Source organism: Ostrinia nubilalis, chromosome 21 (assembly GCF_963855985.1).
Source record: "Ostrinia nubilalis chromosome 21, ilOstNubi1.1, whole genome shotgun sequence".
Lineage (NCBI taxonomy): Eukaryota > Metazoa > Arthropoda > Insecta > Lepidoptera > Crambidae > Ostrinia > Ostrinia nubilalis.
In genome coordinates, this window is record NC_087108.1 from 11,328,131 (window position 1) to 11,347,356 (window position 19,226).

The following is a 19,226-nucleotide window of genomic DNA, read 5'->3' on the forward strand; positions in this document are numbered from 1 at the left end:
TTTTTGGTTGATATTATTATTTTATTTTGTTGAATTAATAAGTTAATGAGTTCCTTTTTGGAAAATCTTATCAATTTATAAGATAAAAATCATAAATATGCTATAACTATTAATGTATGGCTGAGAATTAATTAATAACCTGCATTCGTACGTACTATTAACATATTTAAATTTACAAATACTTAAAGTATTGTCTTAATACTCATTTGTTTTCGATGCTCGCTAATTTTAATTATCAAAATCGCTACAGTTTATGCACTTGGACCGCAACAGTGCTGAAATTGCATATTCCGCCTTCAATAGTCAGTTGTGTCAATTTGTGTGAAAGTGTTAGTAGTGTATAGTGGGAGCCTAATTAATTCATAAGGAATATCTTTTAGGTTTTGTATTCTTGGATGTAACCTAACAGTAAGCTGCCATTGGTATAACATTTTACCTATGTTGGATGGAGAGACATGAGCCAAGCTGGTACAGAATATACATACATACTGTAATTCTGTGTGTTCTCTCGAGGCAATCGGCTCATCCACATGGTTGAACGGTTTACCCATGGTGCTACCGCTGTATAAGGGCATGCGTCATATTGGCCCATGAATACGAATCTTATAGAACTTATGAATTATTATTGACTCTCACTCAAGATATTATAGTGTGTAACTCAATCGGTTTATAATTCTCATATTTGAGGTTCTCGTATACATGGATGTAACCTAACAGTAAGCTGCTATTGGTATAACATTTTTACTCGTGTTGGATGGAGAGTCATGAGCCAAGCTGGTACAGAAAATTACATAAAAGTAAATTCTGTGTGTTCTCTCGAGGCAAGCTGCTCATCCGCATGGTTTTAAGGTTTACCTATGGTGCTACCGCTGTATAAGGGCATACGTCAAACTGACCCATGTATACAGATTTCTAAAAAGGAATTGTAAATTCCAATTGGGTTTGTTTTGTCATGTGATCGAAAGTGCGTGGACTCAAGGAAAAAGGTGATGTTGTGCTAGTAGCCGTGTGAAGGTAAGTCAAGTCTTTATGGAATATTCTATTCTGCATTACTACAGGCATGGTTTACTTACGATCGTGTTATTGGGCGATCTATCGCACAGAGTGAGGTCGCAACTGCGACCGACCGAATGTGAGATAGAACGCCCAATAACATACTACTCCTATGTCCTTCTCCTGGCTCTAAACTACCTCCCTGACAATTTTCAGCTAAATCGGTTCAGCCGTTCTTGAGTTATAAGTGGAGTAACTAACACGACTTTCTTTTATATATATAGATAATCCCCAGCTGACCGACTCGCAGCGTGTGCAGTATCTAGTAGGGAAACTTACGCATAATGCCCTCAAAATTACTGCTGGCATAATTCCGACTGCTGATACCTATCGCGTACTTTGGGACAGTCTGGAAAAGAAATATCAGGACAAGCGTCGATTAGGCATCCATTATCTAAGCAACATCTTAGATTCCAAAACTTGTACATCATCTGCGGGAAGTTTGGATAATTTCATACAACGGTATGCCTCTTCAGTTGCAGCTCTAAAACAGTTGGGTATAGAGGATTTGACTGACTTTATATTGCTCCATTGTGCCCTACGCAAGGTTGATGGGCAAACAGCTCACGCCTTTGAATTTTCAGTAAGAGATAAGGAGTTGCCCACCTCAGATGATTTTATAAAGTTCATGCAAGATCAAACTAAGATTATGACGCTTTCTAATAATTTCAATAGTTCGAATTCGCAGTCGAACACACGCGGCTCGAACAAACCAGCTGAGACTTCTTATAAATCTTTTATGTCAAACTCAAATAATAATAATAGTAACAGCTCTTGTTTATATTGTAACGATGGCAACCATAGAATTTACAACTGCTATCAATTCAAAGGTTTAAGTTCTCCGCAAGCGAAGTTTGATTTTATTAAATCCAAAAATAGTTGTGTCAACTGTCTTAGCGCATTGCATACGTTAACTAATTGCAAATCCACGTCAGTTTGCAAGCAGTGCGGTAAGAAGCATAATACACTTTTGCATTTTGAGACGAGTAATGATGATATTCGCAAAAATACGCATACGCATGCTGTGCACATGAGCATGTCCGCACCGGTTCATTCCGCCGCAATGGACTCGAACCCGGAATTGCGCGCAGTGAGTCGCGAACCCGTGCAGCTTACCCATACTGCGGGGAGCGCAGCTTCGAATGAGAAGCCACCGCAAGGCGGTTCTTCGCTGTCTTTTAGCGCTAATTTAAAGCCTACCTCTACAATTTTACTCTCTACTGCGCAAGTATATGCCATGCAGCCTAATGCTAACAATTATAAACGCATTATTCGATGTTTGATAGATAATGGCTCTCAGAACAATTTGATTACAGTCGAGTGTTGCAAATCTCTGAATTTAGTTGTTATTCCACTTACGAATTCAAATGTAAAGGGTGTTGGTTTATCATCTAGGCCGATACGTGGATACGTAGACATGGAGATTCAGTCGCGCATTGATTTGAACAATAAATACCGAATACAGGCATTAGTGGTAGATTCTATAACTGATCAACTGCCTTCGCACTTTATTGAGAATTGTAACATGGAGTATTTGAATGATTTGCCGTTAGCGGATCTTACTTGGAATGTGCCTGGTAATATAGACCTAGTTCTAGGAGCGCAACTATTTCCGTATATTTATCTGGGAAATCGAGTAGATTCTGGCTCACAAGCTCCGCCAGCTTTATCTACTGCTTTTGGTTACGAGCTCATGGGAGGTAGTCAAGGTGTTAATAATATGGCAACTTCATTCTCAGCATTGGCGCTAGATGAAATGGTACATAAGTTTTGGCAATTAGAGGAGTTACCGGTCAAAGGTTATTTGAGCCAGGAAGACACGATCTGCGAGAATTTATTCGCATCGTCTGTCTCGCGAGATGACACCGGTAGATATTGCGTATCTTTACCTTTCTCCAAAGATCCTAGTAACTTAGGCAATTCTCGCACTCCCGCCCAGCGACGATTTATGGCCCTGGAAAGGAAGTTTATACAGGATCCTTCGTTGCAAGAGCAATATAATAAGGTCATTCAAGATTACATTGATAACGATTACCTGTCTGAGGTTACTTCCGATAACGCTGATGAGGGATATTATATTCCACACCACGCCGTCGTGCGACCTGACAAACCCATGCCGCGCATAGTATTAGATGCGAGCGCGAAGACACACACTGGTGTGTCCTTGAATGACGTTCTTCACGTCGGTCCTAATTTACAGGCCGATCTGTTTCTTTTATTACTTGATTTTAGACTTTTTCCAATAGCCATTACGGCTGATATTAAACAAATGTATTTGCAGATTGGTGTTATTGATGACCATCGCAAATATTCAAAGATATTGTATCGCTTTCATGGTAATGAGCCTATCCGCACATTTCAATTCAACCGCGTCCCATTTGGACTTAAATCAAGTCCGTTCCTAGCTATGCGCACTGTGCGACAGCTAGCGTCTGACTTGAGCGCAGAATATCCTATCGCAGCTAGTATTGCTGAGACTAAGTTTTATATGGACGATCTCGTTCATTCTGTTCCTGATGAGAGGACTGCCGCTTGTTTGGCGCAAGAATTGATCTCGCTATTCAAGTCCGGTGCATTTGACTTAGTCAAATGGTGTAGCAACTCTCGTACGTTATTGGAGAATCTCCCTGAGTCACACCGGAGTCTTATAAACTTTTCAGAAGGAAACAATGTCTCCTCTAAGATCCTTGGTCTTTCATGGGACCCTGTAAATGATTCCTTCCATTTTAAGGCAGCTCAGAGTATTGAGAAATGCACAAAACGGAATATTCTTTCGGTTGTGGCCCGCCTGTTCGATGTGCTCGGTTTGATAGCTCCGGTTATATTATACGCCAAGTTACTTATTAAAGAGCTTTGGCTTAGTAACGCAGGCTGGGACGATACACCTTCCGAAACAATAGTACCTACAACGTTTTTCTGCATTAATCCAAGAGCTACCCTTGGTTTCCACTGTGAAAATTCCACGTCATATTGGGGTTTCTGATAGTTCTGTTGTGAATATCGTTGCCTTCTGCGACGCAAGTATGAACGGTTACGGTTGTGTTGTTTACTTGCAGACTATAGATCAGGAAAATATAACGGTCAGATTATTATGTGCCAAATCAAAGGTCTCGCCTACAAAGATTCAAACGCTCGCGCGCCTAGAATTGTGCGCAGCGCGCTTTTAATGTCCAAGTTAGTAAAACTTGTGGCTGATACTTACCGCAAACGCATTCCTATCGCAAATATATACGCATTTTCTGATTCTACGATCGCATTGTCGTGGATACGCTCGTCACCGCATCGATGGTCGGTGTTCGTGAGCAATAGAGTCGCGCAAATACAGGAGAATATATCTCCAGATAATTTTCATCATGTCAGAGGAGAAGAGAATCCGAGTGACTGTCTCTCTAGAGGCTTATTGCCTTCTCACCTAGTTAATAATGATTTATGGTGGCAAGGACCCACATGGAATGTACGGATTTACCTGAACATACGGCTAGCGCATTTAATTAACATTTAACATTTCTGAGGTGTACCCTGGTACAGATGGTGTCACTCGCTTAGCGATGGTTAGGACCAAATATGGTAACTAAACGTCCTGTCGTGAAGTTGTACCCAGTACCTACGCAATAATATATTTTATTTTAACGCATTTAATTGTTTATTGTTAAGTTATTAGACTCGAGGTCTGAGTTCTTTTGATTTATTTTTTTTTCTCTTTGAATTTACACCGTTGCATTGCAAGGATTGCAACGTATTAAGTTCACATTAGTAAGTTTTTTGAAAGTTTCTGCGAACTTCCAAGGCGGGGAGTATGGTTACGCAGATGTACGCAGTTTTATTTTTATTTTTAATTCCCAAATAGTTTTGTCTGCAGGTAGAAAACTGTTTGGTTTCCACATCTCTGTGGTCATTCTTGGCGTTTCTGAACGTCAAGCTTTGACACACTTCACCGTAAAAACTTTATCGCAACGCACATCTTCGCAGTCTCGCGAGTGAAAAAACCGCACTTTTATCTCCCGCAAATCGCATCATAACGCACAACGCATTCGCAGCAAACGCATCTACGCTTTCAAAGCTCAAATTGCTCGTGACCCGAACCCCCTGCAGGGGAAGTGAAGCCGATCCATCTTCATCCCGGAGTGTCCCGGTGCCTAGCAGTGGTCGAGCTGACGGAAGGGGACCCGAGATTGGCTCAGAGGTTAGTGGGACCAACTATTTCTCCTCTGCAGGCAAAATCATGTGGGAAACGTAATTTGGACTTCCGATTAAGATCCCGCCTGGTGTGGCTATTTACACGCCACACCAGAGGTCAATTCTGTACATGAAATATATTTTCAAAATAACTATCAGGGGGTGATTAGTGCTCGATACTGATGCCAAAAATGCAATCAGTAAATTTTTTGTCTGTCTGTCTGTCTGTCTGTCTGTCTGTCTGTCTGTCTGTCTGTATGTTCCTTATAGAAACAAAAACTACTTGACGGATTTTAACGAAATTTGGTACAATTATTCTTCGTACTCCTGGGCAGGTTATAGGATACTTAGGAATTCCCACGGGAACGGGATTTAGCGGGAAAATTCTTTTGTATGAAAATACTAAACCGCTTAAGTTAGACGCTTGAAATTTGGCATGCAGGTATCTTAGTAAACTTAAAGCTTAGTTACAACAGGATATTGCAAAATTCCCACGGGAACGGGAGTTAGCGGGAAAAAAATTTGTATGAAAAAATCTAAACCGCTTAAGTTAGATGCTTCAAATTTGGCATGCAGGTATCTTAGTAAACTTAAAGCTTAGTTACAACAGGATATTGCAAAATTCCCACGGGAACGGGAGTTAGCGGGAAAAAAACATTTGTATGAAAAAATCTAAACCGCGTGATAGATGAAGGGGGTAAAACGGGATCCACGCGTAGGAAGTCGCGGGCGGCCGCTAGTAATAGAATATAATGTGTTCATAAACATTTCATAAAATAATAATAATAGGTAATCTATACTTATAATAAATCTGTAGAGAGGTCAATTCTGTACATGAAATATATTTTCAAAATAACTATCAGGGGGTGATTAGTGATCGATACTGATGCCAAAAATACAATCAGTAAATTTTTTGTCTGTCTGTCTGTCTGTATGTTCCTTATAGAAACAAAAACTACTCGACGGATTTTAACGAAATTTGGTACAATTATTCTTCATACTCCTAGGCAGGTTATAGTATACTTAGGAATTCCCACGGGAACGGGAATTAGCGGGAAAATCCTTTTGTATGAAAAATCTAAACCGCTTAAGTTAGACGCTTGAAATTTGGCATACAGCGTACCTTAGTAAACTTAAAGCTTAGTTACAACAGGATATTGCAGAATTCCCACGGGAACGGGAGTTAGCGGGAAAATACATTTGCATGAAAAAAATCTAAACCGCGTAAGATAGATGAAGGGGGTAAAACGGGATCCACGCTTACGAAGTCGCGGGCGGCCGCTAGTAGGTAATAAGTTTGACATAATAGTGTGGTGCCCATAGATCATTTACCGATTTATGGGGTATATTTTTTAACCCTGGGTTAAATTGCCTGCTTTCTGTCATGTTGATACCCTTGTTGGTTTCTTAGTTAGGTTGGTAAAAAAAGTCAACCTAACTTTGAAAACTGCTAGTTAGGAAGTGCTGACTCTTACTATTACGTGCTCTGTGGTACTACTATTTAGATTGTAGGGTGACCATACTTACAAAGTAAAACAATGTTTAATGAAAATAAATTTTAATAACACAGATTTCTACTCACGATATTCCTTAGTAGGTAATTAAGTAAGAAATTATCTTCGTTACTGTAAGTAAACTAAATTATATATTTCGCTTCAGTCATTTTTTTGTATTAATTTATAAATCACAGGGGACAACACAAACACGGCTTTGATGTGGGCTATTATAACCTCCAAAACTCGGTCCCTTATCCACGGTTTTTTTACTGTTCCACATTGTGAAGAATAGAAATTCTTCAATTGCAAGTTAAAATTGTTCTTAAACTCACTATCGACACACATATTTATAACGTTTTCTTTCTTTATCAGATTCAAAAAATTAAATATCCGTAATTTAGCAACATATTTGTGCATCCGACGCCATTGTTGTTGTTATGTCAGGCAGCGCTACGGTATTGAAAATGGGTAGGTACTAAAAACTGTCAAAGCGGCGGGTAATGAGAATGACACGCTGTTTTAAATGAGGGTTTTCGCGTATGAAAGATCCGCTAGATGGAGGGACGTGGATGTGGGGTCTGACTGCTGCGTGATTGGTGGATTTTGACATATCTGTCAATGTCATGTCAAAAATAACCAATCATGCAGCATTTGGACCTCGCGTCTACGTATTGCCATCTGGCGGATTTTTCATTCGCGAAAACCCTCATTGCGGCTAGCCGTATTGAAGAACGTATGGCGCCGATTATATTCCGACGTATTGTCATTCAGCCGTATTTATTCCGCCTAAACGTTGAACCGCCGTATTAAAAAACAGCTGTAATGTAAAATGCCTTGTGATAATGTAAAACGGCGGATTATCCCTTAACCACTGACGTGTCATTTTGTTACACTAACACTGACGTACGTACGGCATACGTACGTAACTTTGAAGTCCTCTTGATGTATCAATAGAGTGTATCTTTGGTGTTTGAATTTAAATTATTTACACATGTTTATATTAAATAAAGATAGTATAAAAAATATAATAATATTAATAGAATAGTATGATATTGGTGAAATCTTTCAGAGGTAATAAAAGTCACAGAGGCATTTTTTAAAAATCAACACAAAAATATTCGATAACAGTACGAACTTTTATTTTGGCCATATTTATGATTAAGAACAGTTTTAATCAGGAAAAAATCACAATAGCAATAATTCACAAAATAAGCCACTTTTTAATACAGTTCATTTAGGAAGATTATTTTGAAAATGAAAATGAAATATTTTATTCAGCGACACAAAACCATTATAAATATATTTTCTATAGTATTTCTTTGATTGATGACCTGGTCGCCAGTGTGCCGTGCTTCAAACTACTTAGAAAATATGAAAATATGGTATACAATCTTCAGAAGAAGTCAATCCAAAGCCACGAACTGAAGTCCCTTCACCATCATGATGATTGTCCTCGAAAGACGCAACCGATATAAAAAAAATCATCTACTGGATTTTTTGCTAATTTCTTCGTCATTTGCAATATTTTTTGGCTTAAATGAGGTTTTTTACATATAGACGACAAAGAAAATAAATATATTTCTGTATTGTCACACATGTTCTGATAAATAAAAATATTTTTATCTTTAGCTTTATCTTTAGACTGCTAACGATTAATTTTATCTATGGACCACCATACTTATACGATTTTAAAAAAGTTACACTAACACTGACGTTAGGTACGTACCACATACGTCGGGTGGTCAAGTTCTCCTACTTAGGAACTTGCTACCCATTTATTTTCTGCCTTCGCATACCTACGCATTTCTGGCCACAAGGAAACTACCAAAAAGGACACGCAAAAATTCCCGCACAAAATGAAGTTTGACCGACGTACCACGTACGTGTCAGTGGTTAAGGGTTATACAATCCGACTGCGACATAGGTATATTTATACATCATTATAGTACCTATGGTATAATTTTACATATTGAACTACTTAGTTGGTACATTAAAATACATAATAATATAAAATAAATATGCATTAATCAATTTTATTTTTAGACACTAGGTTGTCCATAGTTTTATTTAATTAACCCTTAATGCCCAATAAATGCATACTTACTTACAATTAACAAAAAAATAAACCAATGAAGTAGGTAATTACACAACCAACACCGTTTACAAAATTATTGTATTAATAAAACTTTATAGGCATAGGAAAATACAAAAATGATATAACTAAGTTAACGTTAAAGCAAAATTGCCAACAAAATATGTTGAATGTTGACATGTTTTGTTGATTGTGTAGGGTAAAACGCGCTGGAGACCCTACAAGAGACAACAATGTATAATACCCACCTGTACGAGAGCAATTTATTTATTATCTAAGAAAACCAACAGCGTTTTTCTGAGATTAGATTATAGCTAAAACATGTCCAAATATCATGGCAAATAACAGGTTTTCCTTGCTAAACAAATAGTAGACTGTTGTTGGAAAACCAAGCTAAAAATGGCCAAACAGACAAAGCCATCGTTAGATTGAATGACGCTCCCAGAATCTATATCGGCAATAATCAGCATACTACACGACTATGCCTACGTTCTATCAATGACAATCAATATTGTTTGCTTACACAATAACAATAAAACTATGATCAACGTAGGCATAGTGACATGGTAAATAAGTCTACATAGGAGAATCTGTCGTCATAGTCCCATCATTTCTATTTTGTGGTCCCAAAGCGACCGGCACAGTGCGAAATATTTTTTCATACATTGGGTTATATACAGGGTGTCCCAATAGCAATGGATCCTTGTAACCATCCATAAGCCTCACTATGGTATCTAATATACAATTTTGACCAGGTAATACATTAAGGTTTTTTTTGTGTTTTTAAAAAATTGTCACATGCAAGATCACGAATTAAATTTTCCTTTACACCTTTTAATTTGTTTTTAAATATTTTGGAACAAGTTTGTTGAATTTTATGAGAAAAACTAATCACAGGTGGCAATTTTCTAAAAATAAAAATGAAAATCTTTAACCCTTTCACGCATATGGGACACATTTGTCCCCACATAGTTTTCACGATTTACAGTAATACTGGTTAAGTTAAACCATTTGTAGTTTAATATTATTAAATTTTATTATTACCTTTTATGATTATGCGCTAGAAATAATAAAAAACTCGATTACATGTGTAAAAAAATACTGGCACAACATGTGAAAAAAAAATTCGTTAGACGTCAAAATTGAAAATTATTTTTTTATTACTTATCGACTTTCTGCCACTGTGTTTCTTTCAATTTTACATTCAATGGTAAGTATAATTATCGTTTCATTGCATATTTTCGTTTATTTTCGTACGAGTTAGGAATATTATGTAAAAATCTAATTGGGACACGGGTGTCCCTATATGCGTCAAGGGAAACTTGGTTCTTACTAAGGATATTGTTTGCGTCGTTATAATTTGTATGTTTATATCGATGTTTTATTATAATATTCATAAATTTTTTTGTATATCATAATAATATGTCTTCAAATCGACATAAAAAAATTCGCTCAGGAAAGACGAAATTTTGGAAGTCATGAAGTCATGATGACTGATGATAGTGTCAATGAGGATAGTTTCCTCCTGGATAAAAGGGCGTCTACTGCTGGACAGAGGCCTCCCCTGAGGACTTCCACAACGATCGTTTCTGTGCTGCTCATATACATGAATGTATACGAGAAGCACAGGAACATGTGGCCAGCCACACTGCGTCATCCTATAAGTTCCTATCAGTGGGCGCCACTTGAGAAATTTTCTGCCCTCACTTCTGCGAGCTATGTGCCCTACCCACTGCCGCGAAAGTTTGACAATTCTGCGGGCTATGTCTGTTACTTTGGCTCTCCTGCGGATCTCCTCATCAGACTTTGGGTGACTTTGAGCCTTCTCATGAGGCCCATAGTGAAGGAACACGTCTCCGTTCCGTACGCCATCACTGCCAACACACATTGGTCCAAGACTTTCTATCAAAGGTCTTGATACACTGCGGTATTTTTGATAAGAAGATGTCGCGAAGCTTCTCGGATGTTGTCCCCCCGAGTAAGATTCAACGATTGTAGTCACGGCTGAGACCTTGGAAGACCTAGAATCAATGCTCTATGACCTCAGTAGAGGTTCTCAATAAATGGGATTCAAAATGAATATGGACAAGACGAAAAAATTATGTCAAATATCCGTGTTACAGCACTCCTTTGAAGATTGGAGACCGTACACTCAAAGTTGTTCTTGGAACAAACAGTCAAGTTAGGTAGGTCTAACTTCAAGAAAGAGGTCTATGATGAGACTGATGAGGATCAAACATAAAAATACGTAAGATAAGACGCTATCTATTTTAAATTTCTTATTATAAATATTAATATTATGCTTATTGATTAAATTTCATTTGTATTTTTAGTGTGGTTTGTATTAGTTTTGCAACAAAAGCGTCGAAGAATTTTATTTCCAATATATGAGGCAATGTATACCTTAACGCATATAGGGACATATGTGTCCCCTACTGAAAAACACTGAAATACATAGCACTTATATTTTCTGTACTACTTTTATGTTAAATTAGACTAAAATAAATAGATATAACTAAAGAAAAAATAATTTTATGGTTTGGATTAGTTATAAGCGTGTAAGGGTTAAATCTGTGTATTTTTACTGAGTTGAAAATTTTGATATTATAGAGATCGATAGTTGTAAGGTCATCCATTGTTTATGGGACATACTGTATATACATATTATACCTACGGGTATACATGCCCCCAACCATTGGTTTACTCTACCTACTCGCATTCATTTGGCACTTAGCATTACTTGTTAAAGGTCCTCTGTTTCCAACCGTCTCTGGGCGTGAACTTGAGTGGGATCCCACCGATGGGAGTCGTCACGATCGCCCGTGGGTCGAACTGGAGCTTCTCGGGAGTGCCATCCGCCAGTTCCACGGAGTACTTCTTGAGGATCGTCAGCAGACCAGCCAGAGTTTGCATCTTCGCAAACCTCAGACCTGAAAAAAAAGAACACTTTATTTGGCATAAAAAAAACTCATAAAACTTATTTATTTATGCAAGTAGGCTTTTAAAAAGCACTTTTACACGTCCCAGTATTAACCCTACCACCGCTTCAGGACCATTAATGGGCCACTAGCCAGTGCTGAGAAGAAGCAGCGCAAGAATCTCAGTCACTATTGTCAGCCTCTTTTTCAAGGGTTTACAGACGTTAAAATATACATAAGTTATAAATATTTATGCGAGCTAGGCAGTTATGAATCCCAAACATTTTTCCGTTTTAAAAATCATTTTTCCGTGCCAAAAAGGATAGGAGTAGGACAGAAAATCGCAAATGTTATAGTTTTCTAATTGCCATTCTTTTTATTTAAACAAACGGTAATGAGATACAAAAACGGTAACGAGATATGTTTAAGTAGGTTCTTTGAAGCAATATGCGTGATTTGTATTGTATTTTATTCTAAGTATTCTATTTGCACGTAGGTAGTACCTATACATCGAATTGCCGAAGTTAAATATTATCAACCGATTACATTTTCTAGTACTATCTATCTGATTATTTTTAATTATCTACACGAGATAACAGTACTTTTTGCTATCCTTTTAAACTGTTTAACAATTTACCTAAGTTGTTAAATAACATAAAGGTACTTGCAACAGTTATAACCAAAGATAGGTTTAAGTAGCTTACACAAATAAGTAAATCACACAAATAATTTACACAAATAATTTCGATATTATCTGATTCTACAACTCGATGTCAATTTTATAGGTCTCCGATTTCATAGAGTGTATAGTGTACCTTTTATTTCGACGAAATCAGCTATGTCATATAGGCAATATTGGATATGTATATTTATATTTGTCAATCAAACAAGTAATGAAATTAAATCTATACTTCTATACTAATATTATAAAGCTCAAGAGTTTGTTTGTTTGTTTGTTTGGTTGAACGCGCTAATCTCAGAAACTACTAGACCGATTTGAAAAATTATTTTTGTGTTGGATAGCCCCTTAGTTCCTGAAGGCTTTAGGCTATATATTATCACGCTAAGACCAATAGGAGCGGAGCACCAATGAAGAATGTTTCAAATCAGTGATTTTTTTCCTTTTGAGGGCTGACGCTGCGTAAACGGTTAAAGTTTCGCAAAAATCATGTATGACAGGATTGTTCCCCTTTAAAAGTTCTAAAAAAAGTCCGCGATAGCATATGTCTATCTTTTAAGGTTGGCTCATAGTAACCTTTTTTATGCAAAAAAAATCTGTTTTAAAATAATGCATTATTGCATTATTATTATTAGTGCATTTTTTTACAATCATGTCATGTTAAAGACTATCATACTCTAGGGGCCTCCACTTAACAATGCATAGTAGGAATGCATGACAGTCATGCCGCGGGCACCTGCTTGCGCTGTATACATAAACTCATTTTCGCTCATTTTCCATTTTTTGCCTATCCAAAGTCATTCAGACACGCGGACGAAGTCGCGGGCACAGCTAGTCATACATAGTTATGATGCCTTGAAGTTCCGCGTGACGTCGCAAAGTGACTTGAATGACGTGAACTTTTGACGTTACATACGGGCCTCTTCTTTGAACTTTGGCGCGATGTAGGTATATCTTTAAATTTTCATTTATGTAGTTTGAAAAAGTGAAAAATACGTGTCGAGTATTTTATGCTAAGTTAACCGACGAATTAATTCAAACTCTTCCTCTTTTACCCGGGAAACATCCCTGGTGCCGCCATAATATATTCATATTCTATTTGGAACTTTCGGGGCTAATCTTAGGTTTTTTTATGTTAATTCACATGAATATCAATGTTTCACCAGCAGACACTTTAGAATCCTTCCCCCTTTCTTATCTTCCCTCTCCCTTGCCCGCATACAAGGTGCCCTTGAGCGAGTGAGAGGAAAGCATCGAGAGATTCGCAACATCTACGCCCTCTGCATCGATTAGATAGAGGATCATCAGTTTGGCTTGCAATGTGACGTTGAAAGCACTCCTCCCGCGCCGCGTTCGGTCCCACAGCTCTGAGCCCCGATTACGCTAAAATTTAGGGTTCCGTAGCCAAATGGCAAAAAACGGAACCCTTATAGATTCGTCATGTCTGTCTGTCTGTCCGTCCGTCTGTCCGTCCGTATGTCACAGCCATATTTTTCCGAAACTATAAGAGCTATACTGTTGAAACTTGGTAAGTAGATGTATTCTGTGAACCGCATTAAGATTTTGATGCAAAAAAAAAATATTGGTGGCTCCCCATACTTAGAACTGAAACTCACAAATTTTTTTTTTCGTCAAACACTTACGTGTGGGCTATCTATGGATAGGTCTTCAAAAATGATATCGAGGTTTCTAAGATACTTTTTTTCTAAACCGAATAGTTTGCGTGACAGACGCTTCCAAAGTGGAAAAAAGTTGCCCCCCCCCTCTAACTTCTAAAATAAGAAAATGAAAAATCTAAAAAAAAAATATGATGTACAGTCACGGAATGAAAAGGTTCGTCAGTTTTCAAATTGATTCCTTCAACGAATCGCTAGCACATATTACCTTTTGAAACTATGTTACAGAATAATCTCGAGTTAGAGAAAATAATCTTTAACTGTTCGTCAGTAAAGTTCAAAATTATTCAGATCAAAGTTGTTTGACGATTTAACTTGTCAAGAAGATTATTATGATTGATAAACTAAAACCTTCTTGTTGGTTCAACCTGCCATTAACTATTAAATAAAAAAAACTACGTTATGTAACATTGCACTGATGGGATAGAAAAATAAACAAGCAAAACCTTATTCGTTAGCAAACGTCATATTTATTTAAATGTTAGCAGCAATGTTTCTTGCACGGTTATGTTGGCAGGTTTGACTCTTACAGTGCAAGCGAAAACCGACACTAAGGTGACGAACCTTTTCATTCCGCGACTGTACATTACTATAAAAACTACCAACGAAAATTGTTTTGAACGAGATCTAGTAAGTAGTTTTTTTTTAATACCTCGTAAATCGTAAACCGCTTATTACCGCGTAATCTTTCATACTAATAACTTAAATAAAAAATAATAATTTTAATTTCATAAATCAATGGTACGGAACCCTCGGTGCGCGAGTCCGACTCGCACTTGGCCGGTTTTTTTAAATTTCTCCAATACAGACGCGCTTCTTCGATTCTGAGATACGATCATTGGTCAAAACAGTTGACGTCAGCTGGCGTTACTGGCTGTAACTGGCGTCCAGGTGGTATCGTCTGCCTGGACGTCTTCTTCGATGATGATGATCGAGTTAGGAGGTATTTCACACACCCAATGCACTGCACCATGTGTGGTCCACGAAATACACTCGCGGGAGAACTCCAAATGCGGTTAACACAATATAAAACGATGAATAAATTCAAGTCCTGTATGTCGATTCTATAAAATTCTAACCGATTACGCAAATTTTTAACGTCTCCAATACAGATAAGATTGGTCAAAACAGTTGAAGGCAAAAATATGTAATATAAACCGCAAAACCAACACCTACAGTCCACTCCAGGAGTTTCGACTTCTAACCGCGGTGTGAAGGAAATAATTTACTCTTCATACTAACGGTGGCTCCATATTGTTTTTGGCCACACCAATCCCTATTGAAAATCGGGGGCCGTGTCAGGAGTGGCCTAGGAGAGGGGGGGCAAAACAAGTTTCTGACTTGGCTCCTTCTAAGCGACTTCCATGTGTCCATGGTGTCCACCACGGGGGCAAGACACTGTATTTGGCTTTGGTTATGGTTGCCTATATACCTAACGTAATATTAAAGTGCTAGCAATATTAAGTAGGTACCTATATAATGATAATATGCTATTATTATCATAATTAACATTATGCTAATCACGGTGACTCTACAGATACAAGCACGCGACGCGATAGGTACAGTCCACTGCAAATTGGACTCATTTGTAAAATAACGCTTAAAACAACGGCATAAGATGAAATATGATGCCACAGAGTTCATGATGTGCTCTGTACTTCCACCAACTGATAAAGAGGCCCAGTAATATTAAATATTTAAATAATAGAAGGTCAAGCAAGTTCAGATATGATATATGATGTATGAGGTACTCGTACCTACAACACAAAACAAACATCGACGCAAAAGAAGTGTTATTTATAAATTAATAGCTGTGCCCGCGACTTCGTAGCGTGTAACAGTTTGAATAACACTGGTCAACAAAAAAAATAAAATTGTTTGTTTCCTGTGATTTTTTTTCTGTTTCTATCTCAAATTGACGCATATTTTTTAAATATGGCAACAGTTTTTCTCCAACAGCTTTTGTTTTTAAGTTATAGCTATCTACCTTCATTTAATATTTTTACTTAAATTTTTGATTTAATTGAACAAAAAAAAATATTTTGTTGGTGTTTTCGATATAACTTCGTTATGAAAATGTTGTGTGCTTAATCCAGATGGTTTCTCCTATGTTTGTGGTAAATATAATATTTGAAAAACATCGAAAACCTCTATTAGACTTGATGAAAACTGCGTAACATCGACACTTTAATATAAATATTTGAAATTAAGTAATCAAGACCACAAATGAGTCATTTGTGTTCTGAGAATAGGTAACATCTTTTAGGCCAACAAGGGGGCTACACAAAATTCCCGTTCCATGTGTCTCTGGAATAGTCGTAACAAACAATAGCATTGGTTACAAAAAATTTGACCAGTGCGGCTTCCCGCACACACAACTTTTAGCTCTTCACCTAAAGTTGATACAAACAATTTTATAAACGTGCCTTTAGTTAGCCAAGACCGTATCACCGTACTTTCACCACTTTATATTAAGCTCGGCATCTTGAAACAGTTTGTGAAGGCGCTTGACAAAAGTGACGAATGTTTTAATTTTCTTTCACGCAATTTTTCAGGATTAAGCACAGAAAACTTAAAAGCTGGTAATTTTTGATGGGATCTCATTAGGCAACTGGTAAATGATCGTAATTTTAAGAAATCAATGAGTGATGTCCAGTCCTAAGCTTAAAATGATTTTTTTTGGTTATAAGTAATTTCCTAAGCAAAAAGAGATTGTTGAGAGCATGCTATCCAACTTGCAAGAGCTAGGATGCAACATGGGTATAAAAATACACTTCATGTACTCGCATTAACATCGATTTCCACAAAATGTGGGTGATTTTAGTGAGGAGCAGGATAAAAGTTTTCATTGGAATTTTCTGACAATGGAAGAAGGTTATCAGGGGCGTGGTGCTCATATATGAATGGCAGACCATTGCTGCAGTTTGCAACGAAATCTACTCAAACTTGCCTATTCAAGGAAATCATATAAAATATCATTTGCTTGTGTTCAATTGAAATTTTATTAGCACAATGTATAATTTTTCGTATTTTTTTGTCAAAATAATAAAGCTCTATATTTTAAAAAGTAAAGCTGTTGGCGATCTCCCAGTATTTTTTTCATAATCAGGGCCATAGAAATACCCAATAACAGAAAAAAAATAAAGGAAAAAACCATGTGTTGACCAGTGTAATATTACTCGTTTTTGCAAAATTTTTCTCTACTTATCCGCCCCTATTGGCTTTCCTCGATAAATGCGCTTTCCAACACAAAAAGATCACACTCGTGAAAACATAATATGTCAGCCGATGACATTATGTTTTTTGCCTCACTTTAGACTTAGCACTTGTATAAAAACTTGATATCCATCTAGGTGTTATTAGTCCAAGTGTACATACCAATACAGATTCTCGGTCCTTCCCCGAAGGGAATGTATGTGTAAGGCTTGATATTTTGTTTATTTTCAGGCAGGAACCTCTCGGGCTTGAACGCTTCAGGATCCGGGAAGAAATCTGGATTGTGGTGCAGGTGGTACATAGGAATGTGCACGCGACTCTCCTTCTCTAAAGTCAGGCCAGACGGGAACGTGTAGTCTTCCGCCACCTCCCTCGTCAGGACTCCAAGCACGGGATATAAACGCAGCGCCTCATCAACACAAGCTTCTGTATACGTCAGCGAGGTCACGCAATCATAGCCCAACTTATTCTCACGCGCTTTCAAATACTCATCTATCTCTTCTTGAACGCGTCTCTGCTCCTCCTTATGCTTCGCCAGTTCATATAAAGTGTATGCCATCGCCGTGGCCGAGGTCTCGAAGCCAGCAGTAAAGAACAACACACAGCTAGCCACCATCAGGTCATCGTCCACATCCAACACAACCTTCTTATTCCCCCCATCCTTAGCGCTGCTTATGCTGTCTCCAGTAATGTATTTGTTGTTCTTCAGATTCAGAATGCAGTCAATAAAATCGTTTCGGGCTGTCGGTTTGTAATCCCTGGCCTTGAAAATATTTGTCAGAATAGTATTGAAGAACGTATTAATTTCTTCAGGGAAAGTCTTAAGTCCCACGCCATAGAATACGGATGGCCACATAGCTCTTGCATTCCACAACAAAGCTCTTATTACGGAGATTTCGAGAATCTTACTGCCCATGAGGATGAAAGGATTTTGTTCAGATTGCAACATTGAATTGGTTTCAATCCCAAAAGCGCAAGATCCAATGGATTCAATTGTGTACCTAGCAGTAAGCGCTCTTGCTTCAATGACATCGGATACGCTTGTCTCCATGTCCAGTGACTTTTCGAAGGTGTGGCAGCATTCTACTATCAAGCCAAACATGAGTTTCATTTTCGCTGTCGTGAAGAGGGGAGTGAGGTTCTGACGGATGACCTTCCATCTGTCCCCGTAAGTGAAGAACAGGTTCTGCGTGAAAACTTCATTGTGCGTGTACTTGGACACCTCCCGGCTGCTGAAGTAATAGAAGTCCTTGGTCAGAATAAGCTTTAATATTTCAGGGTCTTGCACCAGGAGAGCTGGGTCCGAGCCGTAAAACGTCCCTACGTAAGGCTCGTTAGGGAAAGTTCTGCAAATGTCCTGCGCTATTTCTCCTATATATCTCTTCAATAGAATGTAATCTCCGTAATTTCCAAGGATCGGCTTTGGCTTTAGGTACGGCACTTTCTTCTTGTCCCAGTAGTTGTGGTTTCTCGTAGTAACATAGTATAGCCATGAAAGCGCAATCACTATGAATGTTAAAATAAAAACAATCATCTTGAGGGACTTGAGGACCACGGCCGCGCACCGCGACTGGATCGAAACTAAACAGCTCTTAGATAACTTGTTTACGTTTTTAATGTTCTATTCTATCAGATAAACGGTGTTTTGTAGATAAAACTGGTTATCAAAAAAGTTTGCAATATATTGTCCAAAGATATATAATTTAATTTTATACAAGGTGACTTTGCAATCAGTATCCAAATTTTTAGGAGCGACTCAGAATCAGTAAATTAATCGATTTACGTAAAGAAAACAATATTTTTTTCATATTTAATTATTTTTTTAAATTACGTACTCGTAGTTAACTGCAAAGCTTAATAGACATACTGGTAGGTACATCATATTTTATTATGGTTTTTTAGATTTTTCATTTTCTTATT

General features: G+C 37.7%; 3 protein-coding genes across 3 annotated transcripts in view; 2 read left to right on the top strand and 1 right to left on the bottom strand.

The window, feature by feature from the left end:
* Positions 1–14,473, top strand: part of LOC135082516 (cytochrome P450 6B2-like) — a 35,357-nt gene extending 20,884 nt beyond the window's left edge. Inside the window, exon 3 of the transcript XR_010259407.1 lies at positions 14,248–14,473. The gene's annotated coding sequence lies outside the window, so the exon portion shown is untranslated. The remainder of the gene's footprint in view (positions 1–14,247) is intronic.
* LOC135082395 (uncharacterized) overlaps positions 1–19,226 on the top strand; it is a 211,957-nt gene that overhangs the window by 84,326 nt on the left and 108,405 nt on the right. The window lies entirely within an intron of this gene.
* Positions 11,384–18,898, bottom strand: LOC135082515 (cytochrome P450 6B2-like). The gene is made up of 2 exons (XM_063977314.1): positions 17,469–18,898; positions 11,384–11,747 (listed from the first exon to the last, which is right to left on the bottom strand). Exons 1-2 carry the CDS (start codon positions 18,838–18,840, stop codon positions 11,554–11,556), a joined length of 1,566 nt encoding a protein of 521 aa, XP_063833384.1. The 5' UTR covers positions 18,841–18,898; the 3' UTR covers positions 11,384–11,553.

Excerpts from the sequence above, each read along its gene's own strand:
- LOC135082515 (XM_063977314.1), bottom strand. The coding sequence starts at position 18,840 with ATGATTGTTTTTATTTTAACATTCATAGTGATTGCGCTTTCATGGCTA. Across the intron at positions 11,748-17,468 it reads AGGACCGAGAATCTGTATTG|GTCTGAGGTTTGCGAAGATG; the intron begins GTATGTACACTT and ends CTTTTTTTTCAG.